General features: G+C 45.4%; 1 protein-coding gene across 3 annotated transcripts in view; it reads right to left on the bottom strand.

The window, feature by feature from the left end:
* Positions 1-6,659: 6,659 nt before the first annotated feature.
* Stk4 (serine/threonine kinase 4) overlaps positions 6,660-21,273 on the bottom strand; it is a 90,395-nt gene continuing 75,781 nt past the window's right edge. For all 3 annotated transcript variants that reach the window (XM_034496326.2, XM_076930197.1, XM_076930198.1), the window contains one exon: positions 6,660-10,511. In XM_034496326.2, coding sequence (XP_034352217.1) covers positions 10,353-10,511 — 159 coding nt within the window. In that variant the 3' untranslated portion in view covers positions 6,660-10,352. The remainder of the gene's footprint in view (positions 10,512-21,273) is intronic.

Raw genomic sequence — 21,273 nt, 5'->3', positions numbered from 1 at the left:
TGTCCCTTTTGTCCAGGGCTGGCCCTGTCATCTTTGATGGAGGTAAATATTTTATACTCTCCTACCAAATCTTCTGTCCCTTTGGCTGAACAGGTTGTGAAGGGGTCCTGTACCCCACACACACACACACACAGACACACACTTTTATACGCTGCGACTGAGTACCCCTTTCTATATCACTGGGGCCTCCCCGGCACCCTATCTGCTCCATCACACTGAGCCTTAAGGTAGAAGACATCACCTTGGCTCATCCCCGGCAAGGTGGATATTTAGCACATAGTGCCTAGACTCAGCAATTGCTACAGCATTGCTGGGTACCAGGCACTTGGAGGAAAGAGGAGGGAGACAGAGACCTTGCTCTTGGAAGGGCATGAAGAGCATTGAAAAGGAAACCCATTGGGCAGTCCATCCCCAGCCCTGCATGGTTTTCACTCCCTCACTAACAGATCTTTATTGGGAGAGTCCTCAGCTTAGGCTTCCCATGTGTCCTACAATGTTTCCTTCAGATGCGTGGTAATTTTAGTGTCTTTAGCCTTTTTTTTTTTTCAAAGCCTCCGGAGGAGGAATGTACTCTCCAGCTTCCCATAGCTTCTCTTCCATCCCCTCCCATACAAGCCAGCGTGTTCCATGTCCCACCCTCCCCTGTCCAGTTTGCCTTGGCTGCTGGGCTTCTGGTTGCTTACCTGGTTCAAAGGCTGTCATGGGAGAGAACACAAATGCCCCTATGCTAACAGCGGGAACTAGTCGGGGAGACAAACTCCAATATGATAGTCACGAACATTCATGACAGTTAACTTTACTCGGGAGGAAATGCCGAGCAGTCCTTCTCCACCAGAGTCTGTAACCTGAGACCATGCAAGAATGCTTTCCCAAGTGAGTGATGGTCTAATCTGTTGTGATAAAGATAAGCAGTAATTAGGGGGGAAAAAAGGTTTCTGAGGAAGAGTGTTCCAGAGTACCCAACAGATGCCCAATAATATCTCTGGATTGCAGTGGAGACAGGAGCTAAGCCAAAGGGCCTCTCAGTTGCTCCCCTACTCCTCACCTCTCCTGCAGATTCTCCTCCTAACAGCTGTGCCCCAATGAGGGACAGACTGGAGAGTTCCCCACACCCTCCTCTGGCCTAGCCTAACGCACACCCAGACTTCCTGCTTCTTCAAACAAGACTCTAAACATGGTGTGGGGACCGACTGTCTACTGCAGGTTGCATGTCATCGGAGCAGCAATGTCGTGGCTCCCTCCCTCTCTCCAGCGGATTGGTGGGAAGTCTTACACAAATGCAGACCCATGCCTGAGCACCTGCCTCAGGCAGCCTGGAACTGGTTGCCAGGTTTCTTCTGGGAGACTGGGGAAGGTGGGCGATCGATAAAAAGGATCCCTTCATAATCCACATCCTCAGAGGGCTTGTCTGTGGCAGCAGCAGTTGGGACAGTTTGCATGTGACAAGAATCCAGTTGGAATGAACATCAGAAAGTCTAACTCAACCAGGCTTTGTGGCACACGCCTATAAGCCCAGAGACTAGGGGGGCCTTACAAAGATCTCAGGGACAGCCTGAGCTACAGAGTGAGTTTGAGGTCAGCCCGGGAATTTAGTGAGATCCTGTTTCCAAATGAAAAGTGCTGAGATTGCCGTTTAGTGAGAGAGCACTTATCTAGCATGCCTGAGACCCTGGGTTCAGTTCCCAGCAACACGAAAAGGAAAACGAGTTAATTAGTCAAATAATGAAGATGATAAGTGAGAGCAAGTGTGAGTGTTTGCAAACGTTAGAAACAGACAAATTGGAAGGTATGCCCATCTCCAGTGGGTCTGTGACAAATGACCACAAACTCTGTGGCTTAAATAACAAATTTATTCTCACACAGTTCTCAGAGCTAAAAGTCCACAGTCAAGGTATTAGCTGGGCTCCGCTTCTGGGAACTGTAAGAGGAGAGCACCAGCCTGGCTCACACCTCCTCAGCCTCTGGCATCGCTGGCTGTCTCTGCCCCTGGCACGGCATCACATTTTCCACTGTCTATTAAATTTCCCCAAACCATTCTCCTATAAAGATACTTGTGATGGCATTTAGGGTCCATGGGGACAATCCAAGATGATGTCATCTCGAGATCCTTTCCATTGCAATTGCAAAGACCCACATACTGAATAAGAACATTGGAGGCCACCATCCAGCAGGTAACGAAGAGTAAATCAGGTTCCCCCAGTCAAATTAAAAAAAAAAACAAAAACAAAAACAAAAACTGACAAGGCCTGAGGCAACAGAGCAATTAGGAGAGTTCTGGGGACCTCAGTAGCATCCCAGAATCCTTTCTGTTTAGGGGATATTGCTTTCCAAACATTCACTTCTAATTACCTTCCATGTGTGTGCGTGCATGTGGTGGTGTTGAGAAACCCAGCGTTGCAGTGTAGTGGTTACCTGTTATTTTTGTGTCTTCTTTAAATGACAACACATGGCTGTGTCTTTGAATTACTAACTTTGTTCCATTTGCAACATTTGTAAACCCAGAATTCTGTTGTCCAGCCCCACAAAGAGAAAAGCAGATGACTCAGCCAAACCACCATCCTTCCTGGAGGGAAACTGGATCTGTAAGCAAAATGATGCAGGAGACTAGGTCTGGGGATGTTTCAGAGGTTAAGAGCACTTACTGTCATTCAGAGGACCCAAATTTGGTTCCCAGCACCCATGCTAAGCAGCTCGCAAGTGCCTGTAACTCCAGGTCTGGGGAATCTAACACCCACACACCCACACATACTTGCACAACTGCGTGCATGCACACACACACACACACACACACACACACACACACACACACGTTTCTAACATAAAGGAAAGGTCACATATAACCCAAACACTGGTTCCCTCTCCAAAGAGAAGACACCCCCAAACCATGTCCTGTTGGATGGATCCAGCTCTTCACTGGTAACAATTTTCCCCACTGGTGCCACTTATCCTACCTCAGTATTCTGTAACAAGCAAATGAACTGTTCCAGCATGTTCTGTGTATAAAACTGGAGGGACAGTGATGAAAGACATAGTCGTGAGGAAGACATCACAGCTTCATCCCATGTTGCAGGGCACAGAGGCTGCTCTTGGCATGGAGAATGTGTTCTATGTGCCATGTCACGTTTGTCTTTGACTGGCACTTCTGCTGGTTGAGATTCAGTATTCGATAGGGTAGCCTGAGCCTTTACTCCTAGAGAATCTGAACCCTTGAAAGTGCTGGGAGCAATAAGATGCCTCAGGGGATTCCCTGGCCTTACACAATACCTTGATGCTTCTGGGTAGCATTGATGGAACTTCCTCTTGATGGCAGAGATGATTACCTGGGACAGCACCGTTAATTCCCTATATACTTGTATTTCTAGGAATAATATCAGAAATGCACAAGTGACAGACCCAGTCCCCGATTCCAGGAACTCACATCCCTTAAGGGACCATTCTGCCCATGGTCACCAAACCTTAAAGCTTTCAAAACTCAAGCTATAAAAAGGGAAGGCAATGGATTTGTAAGTGAGTCCCTGTGCCTCATTAGAAGACAGCTACACACTTCCCCAACTGTGAATATCTACCTCCTCGTGAAACAGCACATCTCTAGAGTCCACTTGAATCCTTGCCAGTCATCCTTGACTTTCTATCTAGGTGGAGGACAGAGTGCCCAGTTCACAATGGGCACCTTTGGACACAAAATTACTTGATGTCCACAGTTAGCCTGAAATTCATTCTCAAAGCCCAACAGCAAGGCAGAAACGGACAGCAGACCCTGTTGCATGAGAAGAGAATGTGCCTTTCACAAAGAGGGAGATAAACCCAGCGTGTATCCGTGAAATTCTATCATTTTCTCTTCCTCCGTTCTTCCATCTCTTTCCTCCCTCTCTCCTCCTTTCTTTCTGGTGCAGGTATGCGTAACACATGTGTGTGCGTGTGTGCATATGAATGTCATGTCTTCCTTGAGTGTTTCTCCACCTTGTATTTTGAGACAGGCCCAGTACTCCTGACCTAGACATTCCTCTGAGCAAGGGCAAACACATGCTGGGGTCACTGGAGGCCATACTTAGTGGGATTTATGGGAAGAAACCACAACTAAGTCCCGTCCAGCATACTGTCTTCAGAAATCTTTTATTCCTGTCCTCTACAGAATGCCAATGGATTTGGATTCTGTAAGGCCCAATTCATGTGAGCTAGCATTTGGTCCAAGTTTCATTTGCCAACTCATTTGGTTGCTAGAGGCCAGCCAGATCCTAGAGCTAGAATAGAGAAGACCAAATCCCTGGGAAGGGATTCCTTCTCAAAATCAGAGATGGCCCCAAATTACATTTTCCCCACAGAATCAAATCAATCAATCAATCAATCTCTCTCTCTCTCTCTCTCTCTCTCTCTCTCTCTCTCTCTCTCACACACACACACACACACACACACACACACACACACACACACACACACACACTTTTCCGCCAGCTCATGGTATCAATTAACACGTGTTTGCAATTCTGTATGCCCTAGATTCTTTCCTGCCCAGTTTACTTTTAGCTTTCCAGGCTAAATTGATTCCACCTTCTAGTTCAGCAACCTTGAGCAAGAAAGAATCTGGGAGCTTTCCTACACCGAGAAAGGTCGTGAACTGTGTGTCAATTCTATGGGGCCTTGGGCTTATTCCCACTCTCAGTGCAGCCACGCCTCTTGCAATCCCACTTGACCAACGCTAAACTCCATAAAGGTGCGAATTTGGCAACAGCCAGTTACCAACTTTATGAACTTCTACTCCAAGTATCCAGAGATTCTTTACTGTAGAACGGAAGTGCTCTTTATCTTGTGTCCCCCCAAAACCAAAGAAACAAACAAGTAATCAAACAAACAAAACCAACCAAAACATTATCTGGGCTTGCTTACTTGACTTTCCTAGCTACTGTAGAACCTTGTAAACAAAATAATAGATGTGTTCTTTTATTGTAATGTCTGAGGTTTATCCATGCTGTAATGTGTGAGAATACCTCTTCTTTTCAAGAATGAAGTAATGTCCATTATGAATATAAACCATAACGACGGACATGTCTCACTTTATTCTAGTATCAGAGAGATCAGCCAGGCTTTTGTGTATAGTGAAAAAGCTAACATACAAGCAGATAAGGGGCATTCACACAGAGAGCTTTGACTTTCCACCCACCACAGACTACCCAGAAAACCAACTTCATTCTTACAGGGAGCAGCCCAGGAAGCCAGCCTGTCACTGGCTAGACCTTGCATGCAGCCAGCTTGCGACTACCTCTAGTGTCAGTTCAAGAAGCTGAATCCTAACTTCTGTTATAACCAGTCTAAGAAAGCGAGGGCTTGATTAGTCACAGGCTCCTATAATGTCTTCCATTTCCAATGAGGACCAGCTAGCAGCACAAAAGTGTCATTAGCTTGCCTAGAGTAACCCAGCCCAAAGCCTCCATTCAAGGCTGAGGCCTCCCATGTCTTTCCACCATAGAGCAAGGTTCCCAACTCTTCCTTTCTGCCTTTGAGTCTGCACAAGTTTAAGTGTGACAGAGCAAGTTCGAAATGAACCACCTTTGCTTTCTTCCACAACAGCTATGATTCGTTTGCAGTGTTGTACAGTACTCTAGTACAGTGACTTATGTCACTTACCATTCAACTGTCACTGGGTATCTGGATGGCTTCCTTTTACAAAATGAATGTACCTGACCTCTTCCAATCTTAAAAACTAAGCATGAATGTGCCAGGTTAATTCTTCAGTGGAGACAACCTGGGAATACCAGTGTTACAGGCTTACAATACAGGCCTATAATCCCAGCTACTCATGTGGATGAGGCAGGAGATTGCTAATTTAAAGCCTAGATACAGCTTGGACAACTTAGCCCTCAAAAAGAGGGTTAAGGCTCAGTGGGAGGGTGCTTACCTAACGTGCCTGAGGCCCCAGAATGCATGAGACTCTGGACTCAGCAGCACTGAGATGACTCTAAGTAACAAGCAATGCCATGCATCTGCATGTATGTCTTGTAGAGATGTGTACATAGTTCCATTGAGGAATTACCCAGAACTGCTGGGTCTCAGGGAGGCTCACCAGTATTCAAGAGTTTAGCTGCTCCACACACTAGCTACCTTCAACAACTCCTCTTTGTTTGAACTGTGGGTGTGTAGCACCAGCCAACTTGTTTGGTATGTTCTTGATTACAGTTCATGATGGCACTACAAACATGTGCATCTTTAAATACCAGTCCCTTGGTCAAAATTTTCTGATGGGAATCTCTCTCACACACACATTCTCTCTCTCTCTCTCTCTCTCTCTCTCTCTCTCTCTCTCTCTGGTGGTGGAATGCTTGGCCCCCACGTGGGATGTGAAGACCCCTCCAAAGCTCAGGGAATATCTCAGAAGAGGGGGAGGGGAAGAATGAAAGAGGCAAGGATGGGGAGGTGTGTGTGTATGGGGGAGATAATATATATTATATAGTAAATATTTTATGTAAACACACACACACACACACACACAGTGTCCATACCAGTTCATTGTAATGGCATTGCCAACTGGCTCTGTCATCAAGGGTCAATGAGCTGACCTCTCTCCTGGCTGTGGATCACAGAATAAACACCCAGTAACATCAACAATCACAACACTGCATGGCACTGACATGTATGGAAAACCTCATGTTAAAAAGGGGACAGTCTGTGGTCTAAAGGACAGTTTATTTAACACAAGGGTGACAGGTGTTGGGGGAGAAATGAGGGGGAGACGACTCTAACATAAAAGCACACAGGAAGTACCTCCAGTTAAAAACAAAAGGCAGTGGAAGAAGCTATGTCTCACACATATACAAACAGATGACCTCTAGTATTTACATCCAAACCTTACAAAATAGCATTTCAAGTCAGCACTTAAGCCAGTGTTAATTAGTTTTTGTTACAAAAGATTAAAGCTACAAACTTCACATTTTTTAAAATTGTACATCAGCAACAGCATTTAAGATTTTTTTCTCTCAAGTTGGTCTGAGTGCAGGCTGGTGGAAGAGACGGCCCCCCTAAACACAAAGAACATAGATTCCAAAGACAACGCATGTAATAATCTTAATAAAAATATAAACACAGTGCCTTAAAAAGATCAAAGAGGGTGAGGGGTGTGGTCTGAATGGGAAAAACTTCCCCCCCAAATAAAGGAAAGCAATCTTTAGAGACCAAAAGGTATGCTGGGAAAGCCAGTGGAGTAAGAATCAGACTCTGTCACTCTCTGCTGGTGTGACCTTGAGGAACAGTTGTCACAGAATGTCAGGTTCCTGACCCTTTAAATGAAGAGCTAACCCTGCCTCTCAGAGCTACCAAGTTCTGGTAGAAAAGGGGCTGGGGGCTGTTGTGATTGCCCATTTCGTCTCAGAGAAGCTTAGTTCCTTTGTAATTTTCTGGGTATCTGCCCACTTAAGGTGGCGAATTTATTAGCATGAAGCTGTTTGTGATATTCTGCTTTTAGGTTCTGAGTATCTGCAGCGCCTACAGTGATGTCATCTCTCCCACTCCTGACATTAGATGGGCGTATTGAGTTTTAAATGGTAGAATGAGTTTCTGGCATTGCCAGGTGCTACTCAGTGTGAGAGACTCAAGGCTCAACTCCTCAAGTTCAGATGACTGCTCCTATTCATCTGCACCCCCAACAGCCTTTCTCACTCCCAGCCAGTCAAATTCTTGTCCAATCTACTGGGGAACATAAAATCTTATATAATATATATATATATATGAATGAAATAAAAGTGGAGATGTGCTTCAAATTTATGAATGGGAGCAAAACTACAATGTTTTTAAAAAGTATGAGGTTCTGTTTGTTTGTTGAAAAGAATTTAGGTGTGGGCTTCGGCACCTTGGAAGCAGAGAGCCCAGCCAGAGTCCACTGCAAGCCAGAGCCACAAATGCTCAAGCCCGAGAGAAGTGAAACAGGATTGCTTGGATTTGGTCTTCAAGGAAAGGATGGTTCGCTCCCATGTCACCGAACAACACATAGGCCTCGCCAGAATCCAGGACATCCGGCTTCTGGCAAGCAGCTGTTGAGCTGGACTGCCAAGCACCTGTGGACCAGGCTGTGCCGTGCAGACATGCTTGTGACCAAATAGACTCCAGACTAAGGTTCACAGCTGAGTAGTCGCAGGAAAAACTCTTTTCCTGTACTCCCATCTTGCTTTGGAAGGGAGCTGTGGGCTTTTTCCTTCTGTCTGGCAGCGCCCAAAGCTTTCCTTCAAGAGGAACGAGCTCGGCGCTGGGCTGGTAAGCAACACAACAAATGTTATGTATGCCCTGTGCTCTGGGCTTCTAAAAACTTTCTTGACTTGGGGACTTGACTATTAATTCATCTGGTTTCTAACCTTAAGGAAAAAAAATACCACTTAGACTTAAGTCTTGGTGAGAAGCTACGGTCACTTCATTCTAAGCGTTTAGGACTTTCCTGTTTCTGTGACTACTAGCCCCACAGGATGTCATACATCCAGATCTACAGTGTCGTGGGAAGGAATCGTCATAAGAAGCCCAGGGGATTACAATAAAACCTGTAGTACACACCTAGCTCAGCGCCTGACATGTGCTACCCAGGAAACGACAGCAGCATTTATCATCCCAGCAAGATCCATGATCCTCTAATTCTCTCTGACACAGTTACTTTGCTGGCCAAGGCCTACAGACCAGCTGCCTCTTGCATTTTTTTAAAGCTTGCTTTAACTGCAAAGAACAGAATCTGGTCACAGAAAAGAACATCCCCTGCCTTTTTATCGACTCTCAGGTTAGGGAGCAAAAGCAATTACCGAGTCGAATTTCAGTATCCTCAGGTGCACGCCCATCAGGGCTCCCATGGGGGGATGAAAGGAGAAGAAATAAAAGGGCAACTGTCTTCCCAGTCCCTTCTGACTGCAGTTTTGAGCCAAAGGTTCAGGGATGACTCTGTAACTGTCTTTTGCAAAGCCCTCTACCCTGCTGCAGGCCTTCCATGAGTGCCTGTCTGTATCTGGGAGACAGTGTAAGGAACCCACTGGCATGCTGAGACTGAATGACATGGCTCCTCTGGTGAACCTTTCCATAGCAGCTCAGGTACCAAAGAGGCAAGGAAAGAGCAGGGGTCCCTGGGCCAACCTGATATACACTGGTAGCTCCATGCTCTCAGTGAAGAGGCTCTTGGTCCAGTGGCCCAGGACAAAGGCTCTGAATTCCAATCCCTGCTTCTAATCTAACTTGATCTGTGGCACTGGCAATGTCACCTCTCCTCTGAGTCTCACTTTCTCACCTGGACAATACAAGGTCAGACCCACTGACTGTGGCAGCCCCTTCCAGCTCTGCCATTCTGGGTCTGACTAAGTCTTCTGGGAGTGAGCCTTGGTTCGGCACTAATTTACCCTGGCTCAACAGTAATGAAAAAAATAAACAATCACGTACTTGGATGTGAACCATGAGAGCAGCGCCCTTTACCCTGTATCTACGAAATGAAGAGCAGAATGTCATGTGTGATTTTTCCCATAAACAATGAGATTTTCTGGCTGGATAGGTCTCTGTTTGCTGGACAGAGCTCTTGGTAGCCTGTCCTTTCACAGACATCTCTCCTCTTAAGGCACTGGGCAGTATCTGGGATGTGACTTGAGGCAGCTGGGAGGGTGGAGATGGATTAAAAGGTGTTGAGACAGCAAAGGCTACTTTGCAAAGAGGGTGCCAGGCTTCTCCTGGGAAAAGAGCAAACTCAAGTTCTCCGGGTTTTTTTCCTGGCATCACCAACAGCTTCAGAGGCCAGTGGTGACCACGTAAGGCTCGTTCGTCACTGTGGTGGCACAACCATCCCAAGGCTAATTTTTCCATGCAGCCCTGCAACGGGTGAAGCCAACTCCTGGGATTCAGTGACCTCCTAAGAGCCTCCCAGTGTCTTCTGCTCTCTTGCTGCACAGTACCATAATCTCACAGGAAAGAGGCAAAGTGTTTGAAACTGTACCTGTACAGAGACACCACCACACGGAGTGGGGAATCTATTTATAATTTATATATATATATATATATGCATATTTATAGATTTTTTAAAAAAGTCTTTCAGGGTGAGCAACCAAAAGCTATTACTAGAAGGAAAACAAAAAGAAACAATGTAAAAATTTCCCAGCTATCAATGAACTAGGAGGCTCTGCTCCTGGGTCTAAAATTCTGAGTTAAAAGCACCAATACAAACCCTTCAAGATACACTTTGCCGGTGTAAACGCACACGCCAAATGGCACAATGACTGTCAAGTAGCCCTTCCCACTGGCGCACATTCCTGAGTTTACAAAGGTGCTGTGGAGAAATGACAGAGCACAAGTGCTGGCTAGCAGACATGAGTCTAGCAACCCAGAAGCCACCAAAGGCCAGACTGGTGTTATCAGAAGTTCTGTTGCCTCCTCTTCTTGGCTTCAATGGCATCCAGGATTGGCTGCCGCTTGGACCGGTATTTCTGCCGGATCTCTTCCATCTCCTGTTCCATCATGGGGTCGAGGGCCAAGAGCCTCTTCTGCAGGTCCTCCACAGTCCAGCTCTTAAGCTGGAAGAGAAGTAAGAAAAGTCACCACAATGTCTGAGCTGAGAATGCCAGCCTTCTCCAGCATCCACAAGGAAAGTGGGCAGGAGGACACTGGTCAGTCAGAACCAAGGAGCAGCGGCAGCCAGCGAGAGCTAATTCCAATGACCATAACCACAGAGCTGTCGAGACCATGCATCCCCGAAAAGCTCTGAAGTACATATTCATCATGTACAGTAACTCACTGCATGAAAACTAAACAAGTCCAGAGACAGTGCTCATGCCTGTGTCTGGAACTTAGCTTACTGGCCACAGTTCAGTGCAGGTGAGTCTCCCCCAATCCCAGTGTCCCATACAGCCATACTAACCCCCCACTAACATTCACTAGATTGAAACCAAGCATTCTGTGTGGGTCATCTACGTGTGGCTCCTGAACAGATGGCTACAACCTTTGGCTGGTGAATCCCTGAAGTTGCCGACTAATTTTATACACACAGAGAAAAGGACAATATATAAATTAAAAATGTGGCCAGTGACACCTTGGGGAGCTAGACAGACTGACTCCGCTAATATTCTGGAAAAAGGACAGGAGTATTCTGGTGTCCTCGTGCTACAGGGTACACAAGCCAGGGCAGAGTGACTAGATAACCTGCCTGGCATCTCCCGTGAGCATGTGGCAGCATCGGAGTGTAACCAGCAGGATGGCTCCACTGCCCATGTGAGCCAGCTCTGCAGAAAGGCAGGCCAGCACAGCACAGCCCTTTGCAACAACTCAAGTTCCAAACAGGACTTCTGAAATGCCAGGAGACTGGCAAATTATGGTCTCAGGCTGGAGTGGTGGCACATACCTATAACCCCAGCTGCAACCCCAGCACTCGGGAAAGCGAAAAGCAATTTACCAATCCCCCATAAGCTGTTTGTATCTACAGAAGGGGAGCAGTGAAAGTTCATCAGGAATAACGTAAGAATTAAATGGAATCTGCGCCCCATGTTGCTGGCTTTATGAGGGCAGCCCTGGCTGGCAGAGCTGAAAGTGCACACTGGGTGGTGAGAGTCACTGCTGCTCCTAGGAAGTACAGGGTTCCTAGACCTCACAGGCTCACCCAAGTCTCACAAGGGATCTGTTGTGCTCACATTTATAAACCTCATATCCCTCAGTCAGCCCCTTCTTGAGGCCTCCACAGGGCCATGCTACAGAAGGTGGGTGAAGGGGTTTCTTTTCAGCCTGTCTCTCTCAGGAGACAGGGTGTGCATGAGTGCTACAGAGGCCTCCCTAGAAATGGTTTAGCGTGACCTGTCACCACAGGAATTTTCTTTGGCTGGTTTCAGGGAGGTTTTCCGAGAAGTGAAAAGGCCTACCAGTTTAAGATGAAAGGTTCTTTGTAATGGGGGAATGGAAAGACTTGAAAGTATGGGGAAATGCTGGAAAGCTGAGCTGAGAAAAACTCATTTTTTCCAGGCTGTGGTTTTATACCACCTTGGAGGTTGATGGTTTTGGCCCATGGATACTCTGAAGACTGACACTTGCCTAGTTTTCAATTCCTTCTCCAAGAGAAAACACCCTAAACCCAATACTGAATGTTACAGGTAGCTAAGAACTTAATGCTCAGATCATTGTCTGTACTGGCTGTGTGACCCTGAAGAAGTAACTTCCCTCTTGCACCTTAGTCTCCCTGAACACACAGATGGACTGGACTGTGAGAAGACTCAGAGGAGTTCATGGGTGCCATGAAACACTGTTAGCTCGGGACTTCCTACAGTGCATGTTTGACAGAGAGTGCGCCCTGACTCAAGAAATGCTGCTGACCACAGCCGTTGTCACTGATATTCTCCCATAACCAAGGTGTTGGTGAGTCTGCTGGTTTGAGTAGGATCACATAAGTGAGACACACACAACACCTACCTCACTCATCTGTGCTAATCCCTAAAACCTGGCAGTTCCCATAAGGCCCAGCCACTCGCTGTTGTTTAACAAAATGTTTCATCCACGCAATTATTTTGAAATTATGAAATTATGAAAATTATGAAATTGCACAAAATTGCTGCAGGGTCCAAAGCTTCTTATGGGTTCCTAGTTTCTAAGCAGCTCTGTTATCCTTGATTCTAACCTGGGGTAACAGATATTCTTGTTTTAATCTGCCACCTAAATCTAAATAATGATTGCCCTTAGTCCTCTGGGGGGTTTTATGCCTGCCCCATTAGGACATAGCCAGTAGGGCAGGGCTGAGGATTTGATCACACCATCCAGATATAGATTTTTCTGACAAACAAGCTCAGACAAAGGTTTTATGGCTCCACATATAGTATTTCACCTTCCTGGTCCTTGGTGACATAAATAAATTTCAAATGAGTATCTTACAGTAAAACATCTGTACAGTTTTGCTAAAATCAGCATCCAAAGGATCAGATTTTCAAGCAATACAGGAAGTTTGAATGGTTTTCAGCAGACAGGAGGAACTCAACATTTCCAGGTTTATATATGTTCTCTATGCTGTGACTTCCACTCATATCTAGAGCCCAGAATCCACCTCTGGACTCCAGCTCCAGTCCTACTGTCTGTTGGAGTCCTTGGTATGCTACAGGAGCTTGCAGCTTGCACAAAAGAGAGAGCTCTAGCTTCCTACCCGCCTTCCCCTCCACCTCAGGAATGAACCGCCCTTCTCTCGGATGCTCACACTCACCCTGCCCTTCCTTTTCTTCCAGCCCTCCTGCCCACAGCCAAGCACCAGCAGTCCTATGGAACTTATCTCTGGTATGCTGGTATTATTCCAAGTTCATCAGTGTTTCCGCCTCCAGTCCCCAGTCCACACCACCACCAACTGACAGCAAAACCACAACTAAACCAGACTCAATCAGGTCTTACTGCCTTTAAATAAACCCAATTCCCCTACGAAGGCCTCACCACCCAATCCAGCCTCCTCACTCATCTCTAACCCCACCTTTGCTTGGTCCACAGACCCATCACTTGGGTGTCTTCCAAAAGTCACACAGCCCTTTGTCTCAGTGGCTGGTGCTCAGGTCACCCTCATCCTTCAGGTTCCCTCTCAGATGCTCGCTCCTCAGATGTCACGGGACTATTCTGAGCAGATTATCCAGAGGGCTCTAGCCACCACTTAATTTTTTTTTTAAACTTCACAGTTCAACGAACTTGAATCAGAAAGGAAATATAAATGATTAAATGACTACATTACTTTTATAATGAGTCTGTTAAAGTACATACATTCTGCCCCTTCTGCCAGGACAACAGGATACTTTTGTAAATTCCCATTTTTCTATTTCATTCCGTGAGCAGACAGAGGCCGCAGCATGTATTCTCGGGGAATGTGTCTGCTCATCAAAAGTGGGTCTTCTTTTTTTACTCTCTTCACTTGTTTCTCTTTCTAGGATGAGAGTTCTCAGGGGGAATAAAAAGGCCTCACCTCATCCACTCCACTAACCCCTGACTGGCTGGAGGGATGACTAAACGAACAATTCTTCATTGCTGTTGATAGCTTCCAGTGATGAAGTCATCAACCCTGTAATCCAGTAACCGCTCTCTCAGCAGCGCCACCAGACAACCATTTGAGTTTGTACAGGAGGTGGGGAGAAAACCTTGTGCAAACTGTAACATCCTCGAAGACAAACCTCAGCTCAATCAATGTTTCTGGGCTTTCTGCTGATGGGAAGCAAGTATCCAGTCCCAGGTTAGCCATGTGTAAAGGGTGCCTAAATTGTCCCTCAGACAAAAAAATAACTCCTACAATAACAGTATTTCTTGGATAAAATGAAATCATCAAAATATTAAGAAGTGGGACACTTCTGGACAAGAACACAATCAGCACAGGCTCACGATTAAAGGTGAGAACAGCCTACACACAACAGGCTCTGCTCTAAGGCAGCTCTCATTTTAGATGGGAACAGAAAAACAGTCTTTTGACCAAGGGCATTTGGAATTTCCGGGGCCACCTGAAAGCTTATCAGCACATCAGTCCTGGGCTGATGGAAAACACTGTGCCTTTTCCCAGTCCGGTGGTGTATGCTGTCTGTTCAAGGATCTCTGAGGAAGTAATTTCAACAACCTAAGTACAGGTACTGTTTCTCTTGACAACTGGTCTCTGAATCATGTTCTTAAATCTGTTTTCAGTCTAGAGTTCAGCCTTGCCCCTTTTCAGCAAGACACAATGTCACCGTATTACTAGACTCCACGGGGGGTACGCATGTAAAATATACTAATTACCCTCAGTACGAAGCACGTTTCACTTAACCCATCTTTAAGGTAGCAGGTACTAGGACTGTGCTCCTTTACAGAAGAGGTCAATGTGGGTGGAGAGTGGGTGAGCAGGAAGCTGAAGCAGAAGCTCAGTGGTTAGTGCACACTGTCCTTGCAGGGGACCTGAGCTCAGCTCCCGCACCTGTAACCAGCTCTAAAGAGACTGGACACTTCTGCCTCTGAGAACAGCTCACTCACATGTGCACACCGACACACATATACATAGCTTTTAAAACTTAATCTTAAAAACTAAGAGCAGGTAAGTAACTTGTCCACGATGATACAGTTTCTGAGAGAAAGCAAAAGAGAAGACGAGGCAGTGAAGTGTGGGTGGTCACAAGTCTGAACAGAACGGACATTAAATCGGTCACACGGCCCTCCCGCTGAAAATGCTGCTCCTAGTGCTGCCACGGGGCTGTACTTTCCCATCTATCAAACTGGTTCTTTGCTGTCATTCTCCTTTGGAAAATGGGAAGTGCCCACTGTGTGATGTGCTGAAGTACAGTGACAACATACAACTGGTTGAACACTTAAGTCCGATCAACCAACTGTACTGGCAGCGTTACCAGGTCAGGGACCCTGCTGCCAAGGTGAGTGGAAAGTGGAATCCCTGCCAGACGAGTGACTCTTAGGAGCAAGAGTAGTTAGTGGCTTTGAGCTCTGTCCTCTGGCCCTCCACAGTAATGGGCATGTCATCTAGTGTGTGTGCCAGAGATGACAGGATGTGTTCTACAAGAGCACTGAATGTAAGTACTGGCAAGGTACACACAGTAAAGCAGAGAACACCCAGAACAAGTGCACAGTAGGAGCTACTGCCTCCAGCTCCTTGGGGAAACAGGCCGTAGATAATGTGAGTAACGGCTAAGGCTGCCTGCGGTGAACTAGCAAGTTCATCTTAACCACACGCAGAGGTATCCCAGGAAACCCCGATGGATTTGGCTCAGTTCCCCTGGGTAAAACCACAGTGAAATCCTCAGATTCCAGTGTGAGGAGAAATACAGAGCTGATTTCCTCTGAAAATCTCCTTAGCAACTCTAACTACTGCTCTGAGGCACGCCCCGGCACTATCAATGCACCACCTGGCCCATCAACAAAAGCTCCAGCAACATTCATCCCAATAAAGAATGTACGAGAATTACAACTAGCCTATCTTGACTCAACACAGGCAGTGTAAACTAAACACCTAAGAATGCACAGCAGAGCTTCAGCCTGCCTCCACAGCAGGCATCACAGTATGCAAACAGATATCCAGAGCCAAGACATGGGGTCAAGGCTGCGTTAAATTCTTTACTTCTGTAAACTCTCTCCTTGGTGGTACACTGTGCAGACAGTATCAGGAGATGTGCGTTTCATGTCTGCGCATGCCAACAGAACTCACTCCTTACATGAAATGTAAGAATTTTAATAAAGATTTCCTGATTCAATAACAGTTCTGGAAAATCAAGTTCCATTGGGCCCTAGAAAACCTCCCTAATGCCATGTGGTCATGGTAGCCTGTGCTCACAATTCTAATTCTTGGTATGGTAGAGAAGAATCTAGAAGTGGAGGCCAGGTTGGGCTACTCAACAAGACTATCTTAAGGATAGGGCGGCATACACTTCCAGCAGTTAAGAAGCAGAGACAGGGGGACTGGAGTTTGAGGTTAGCTTGACTTATACAGTGATATCTTCTCTTAGAGAAAATACAGAAATAAAAATGACTAAAGAAATGAAAAGACTTGGGGACTTCCAAAGTCTGTGAAAACACTGACCTCTGCACCCAAATTCTTATGCTAACTCCACCCTCATAGAAAGGGTTGTGAACTGTCTTCCAGCCCTGGCTCCAACTTCTCTGTCTCCTAAGACCTGTCTTTGCTAACTTGAGAACCATCTCAGAGTCAGTAGACCTAAGGTATTCCCAAGTTTTATTAAGAAAAGAGTTCTTAATAAAAATTTAATTAAGAAATCTGCCCTTATATTTTAACTCTCTATGTGAAAACAACACCCAAGTCTTACTGGGTTCTCTCAGACACAGGGCAGTTCACAAGAGGTTTTAAAAGTATATAATTGATAAATATATAAGCCTAGCAGGACAACATAAGCTCACTAAATAACATTATATCAATTACTCAAAATGGACCTGTGCATTCTAGCATTCAAATGAACAGCTCATCCAGTGTCCTGTCTATAATGACACTACAAGGAGAACCTCCCTGGACTGGGCTTTATCTCCGTGGGAGCGCACTTGTGGACCACACTACAAGGAGAACCTCCCTGGACTAGGCTTTATCTCCGTGGGAGCGCACTTGTGGACCATCTGCACACAAGCAGCCTGCTTTGATTCCGAGCCCCACAAAGAACAGACTGACTCCAGTCCTCTTTGCTAGCACTGCTCTGTAAGAACAATTCTAATTCAAGAGTAGCTCTCAATTGATATGCAAACTTCATATTAAGAAGGTCAGACTGGCCAGGCAGTGGTGGCACACACCTTTAATCCTAGCACTTGGGAGGCAGAGGCAGGCGGATTTCTGAGTTCGAGGCCAGCCTGCTCTACAGAGTGAGTTCCAGAACAGCCAGGGCTACACAGAGAAACCCTGTCTCGAAAACCCAATTAAAAAAAAAAAAAAAAAAAAAAAAAAAAAAAAAAGTCAGACTGTGAGAGGAGACCCTTTAGCCATTTATAAACACACTAAACCCCTGGAATAACTGTGAATGCCTAAAGGGCAGAGGGCAGGAGGGCAAGAATAGCACAGGCTGAGCCAATCCTGACATTTGAAAACACTAAAGGGAGACACTGAGACTACCGTCACTCTTGTAGTGATATTAATCTTTCAGAAGACAGGAAGACCTAAAACACCAAGTACACCAAGCTGCTGTTTTAATGCAGCTTAATAATTTAAGAAAAGACTTGGCTAATCGCATAAAAATCCCTGTGGGTTGTGGCTTCTGTGCACTTTCTTGACCTGGAAATTTCCAAGAGAGTAGGAAGGTCAGACTTTCTTCTCTCTTCCTGTCAAATAAAAGAAGCCAGAGCATTCCAGGCAAAGTCGGGGTATTAACAGCAAACTGAGGCTGTGACATGGCAGTCCACACCTATAGTCAGAAGTATTTGGGAGGCTGAGGCAGGAGGATTAAAGTTCTAGGTAAGCCTGAACTTGAGCTCTCTCTTAAAACTTCAAAGCCACTATCAAAACACATACACACAGACACACACACCCCAAATTAGTTTTTTTAAAAACATACATATTTAATAAATGTGGTCTGAAAGGCACCTTTAGACAAAGTGAGATCCTACTTTACATACAAAGAATAAAAATTGCTTGCAGAAAACCAGTAAAAAGGAAAAAAAAAAAAAAAAACCAAACCAAACAAACGGCAGCTCGCACTGCAGCCTGTGTCTGTAACCGTGTCCATGGAGACCTAAGACTCCACACTCCATGTTCATATGCTCTGCCCTCCTGTGAGTGGTCTGACTGCAGACAGCACACACTGCAGCTGTCACTGCCAAGGATGGAGAATGTGGCTCAGTGAGCAGTTTCTGGCCTCTCGGGTCCACAGGTCCCTCCTCCAAGGGCTCTGGGCTCTGTGACAGTCTTTCATCACAGGAAACTCACCTTTCACCTCTGTAGCCTAATCTCCTGAATGGCCCTGAACTACTCCAGGGAGGAAGAGTGTAGGTGAACACGTGTGGGTTCATGAAAATGTTCCAAGATGCCACACCCCAGATAGAAATGTAAGCCGGAAAACTGCCAACACGATCTTAAATCCACAAGATCCACGAGTCTGAATTCACAGTCTGTGCCCATACGTTCTGTGTAACTCGACACAAGCTGCAGTCTTCTATGGGGAGGGTGCTTCAAATGAGAAAATACTTCCATAAGATTGGGCTATCGACAAGCCTGTAGAGCATTTCAAAAGAGTTGGCTAAGTTAAATAAATCACAAACAAGAGGTCAAAGATATGATTCTATTCATATACCTTAGAAAAGGCATATACACAGACAAAAGCCAGGTCATGGGAAACTTCAGGGTGACTTAATTATAGTTATTTATAAAACTGTACATATCAGTCAAAGCTCATCAAACCATATATAATGGGAACAAATTTTATATTATGTAAATTAAATCTCAATAAACTTGACTTTACAAAACAAACACATACGTATTAAAAGTTGCCAGTTGTAAGGTAACATAAGAAAATTTTACAGCCTTAAATATGTATACTAAAAAGGAAAGAGCGACTCTATGGTCTTCTACATTATTTCTGCAGTTGCCAGGCCTGAATGGAGAGTCTCGTACAGGTTCGGTGAGGGTTCTACCATGGAGCTGGAAGTCCAAAACTGATGCCAATGCATTAAAGACTTACAACAAACCCAAAAGTTCACAGGAGCAAAACCCAGATTCACCCAGAATGAAACAAGATTAAGGACTGAAAGTCTGACAACTCTGACAAAGCCGATGATCTAGACTTTAAAACGTTCTCAAAGGAAAGCCACTCACAGATGCCTGGGACAGAGACAGAGCATCACAGAACAAGGTGCTTTCTCCTATATGCTAGAAATGTTGACCCCAGCAATATGGCTAATGACTGACCATGAGATGAGTCAAGAGCCACCATATGTCCCAGCTCTTGTCATGGTGTTGATGCTGTCATTATCAGCAAATCAAGAAAATGACCAGACCTACAGACCTACAGACCTAAAAACTAAGACACACAAAACAGAAAGCATCAAAACAGCAAGTAGGAACCAGCATCACTCTGACGAGGAGGCAAGATTCAAGGATCTAGCTATATGGCAATATATGGCAATATATGGCAGGGTCTTACTAGGTAGCCCAGGCTTAACCTCCAACTTTCAGCACCTCTCCTTCTTCAGTCTCCCAAAGCACTAGGATCATAGCTGGGCAGCCAGCTGCTGGACAGTAATAACATAAGCCATTTTAACATCTATCAGCTGTCAGCACGACTGGCATGTAGCATGTTTCTGCACTATGTTCCTTTTATCCGATCATCACAGCTAACATGTAATGTGACTACAGATGAGGAATCTGAGGTGTGAAGAATTACATAATTAAGCCTTTCTTTCAAGGTTACAACCCGGAAGCATCAGCAAAGACTAAAACCAGATCTGCTTCTGGGTAAGTCTGTACTTCCAATGAAATCATCACCCAACGTCTCTTGGGACTTTTCCTCATCACCTCAGCAGAACCAATAGCAGCTATGTTCTGTGCAGCACTGGAATATAAGAGGATGTGAGAGTTGCCAGCCACAGGAGAACATGGAAGTGTCCTTCAGAGGTCCTTGTACGGCCAACCGTGCAGACTTGTCTGAAGTTCTTAGGATCTAAGCTGAGCTAATCTGGACTCAGATATCTAGCTGACCGTTTAAGATTAAAACTATCCTTTACCATCAGAGAATGACAGGAGCCAGGTAGCCCTGGATCAGGCTGTCTCAGACCCCAGCAGAGCAAATGACAACAGCCTCGAGCTGGAGCAATGTTGCTTTGGGCTTTCTGTTTAGTGTATATTTTGTTTTATTTACGTTGTGCGTTTCAAGAGACCCTTGGGTCACGAACCACAGCATTCAAGTTCTGTTTTCAATGCCATCTCAGTAACTTATAAGCGGAGCTCAGATACAATACTGCAATTACAGCAGAAGCAGGCAGCTGAGGGTTCTGAGACAAAGACCACATTCACTGGCCGTGCAGATTCTCACAAAGTGTATCTGCACAGCAGCTTTCCCTGGAGAGCCTGACACACGTCTTTTTCAGATGCCTATTTCTGGCCATGTTTCTGAAAGTAAGGAGCACAAGATCTCATTCTACTCCACAGTACAAATGAGTTCAGTCTCAACATACTTTAAAAACAGATCTACAGGAAAAAAAAAAAAAAGAAGAAGAAGCTGTTGAAACAAAACAGTGTGCCCTGTCAGGAACCATTTAGAAGTCTTCTCACTGCTTAGCATGGTGGCCTCCCAGTGAGGACACACTGGCATGAAGCATTTACCCAGGCCAGCTCCTGGGCACTCACTCAGCACCACCAGGCCAGACACCTAAACGCAACTCAGTCTCCTCCACCTTTCTTTTAGCCCAGAAGTGTGAGGAAAAGAAACCTCTCCTGAAAACAATTAAAATGTAAACAAACACTAGATGGCCAGAGAGATGGCAGGAAGAGTCTGAGAGCACAGAGGTCATGGTTATACCCTGGCTTCCTCACATACTTAACTGAAGGAGGAGGAGTCCCATGAATAAAAGTGCAAAGACCCAACCCGAGGCACCTCTCTTGTAGCCAAGAAGAATTCCTGGCTTGATAAATTGGAATGATCTAAACTAACCCAAAAAGCCTGAGATACTAAATGCCAAATAAATTGGCATTTAAATTATATCAAATTATATAATTAGGTCAATTAAATTATACACTGTAATGGCTACTATATGAACATAGGCAAAGTATTTTAAGCCAGGAATGGTGGTAGCTACCTATACTAACAACAATAAAAGGGAAGTTGAGGCAGGAGGATCATGAATTTGAAGTCAACCTAGGCTATACTGCTAAACTTT

Source organism: Arvicanthis niloticus, chromosome 2 (assembly GCF_011762505.2).
Source record: "Arvicanthis niloticus isolate mArvNil1 chromosome 2, mArvNil1.pat.X, whole genome shotgun sequence".
In the NCBI taxonomy this organism is placed as follows: domain Eukaryota; kingdom Metazoa; phylum Chordata; class Mammalia; order Rodentia; family Muridae; genus Arvicanthis; species Arvicanthis niloticus.
The sequence above is the reverse complement of the archived record's forward strand: the minus strand, read 5'-3'. Positions and strand labels throughout refer to the sequence as shown.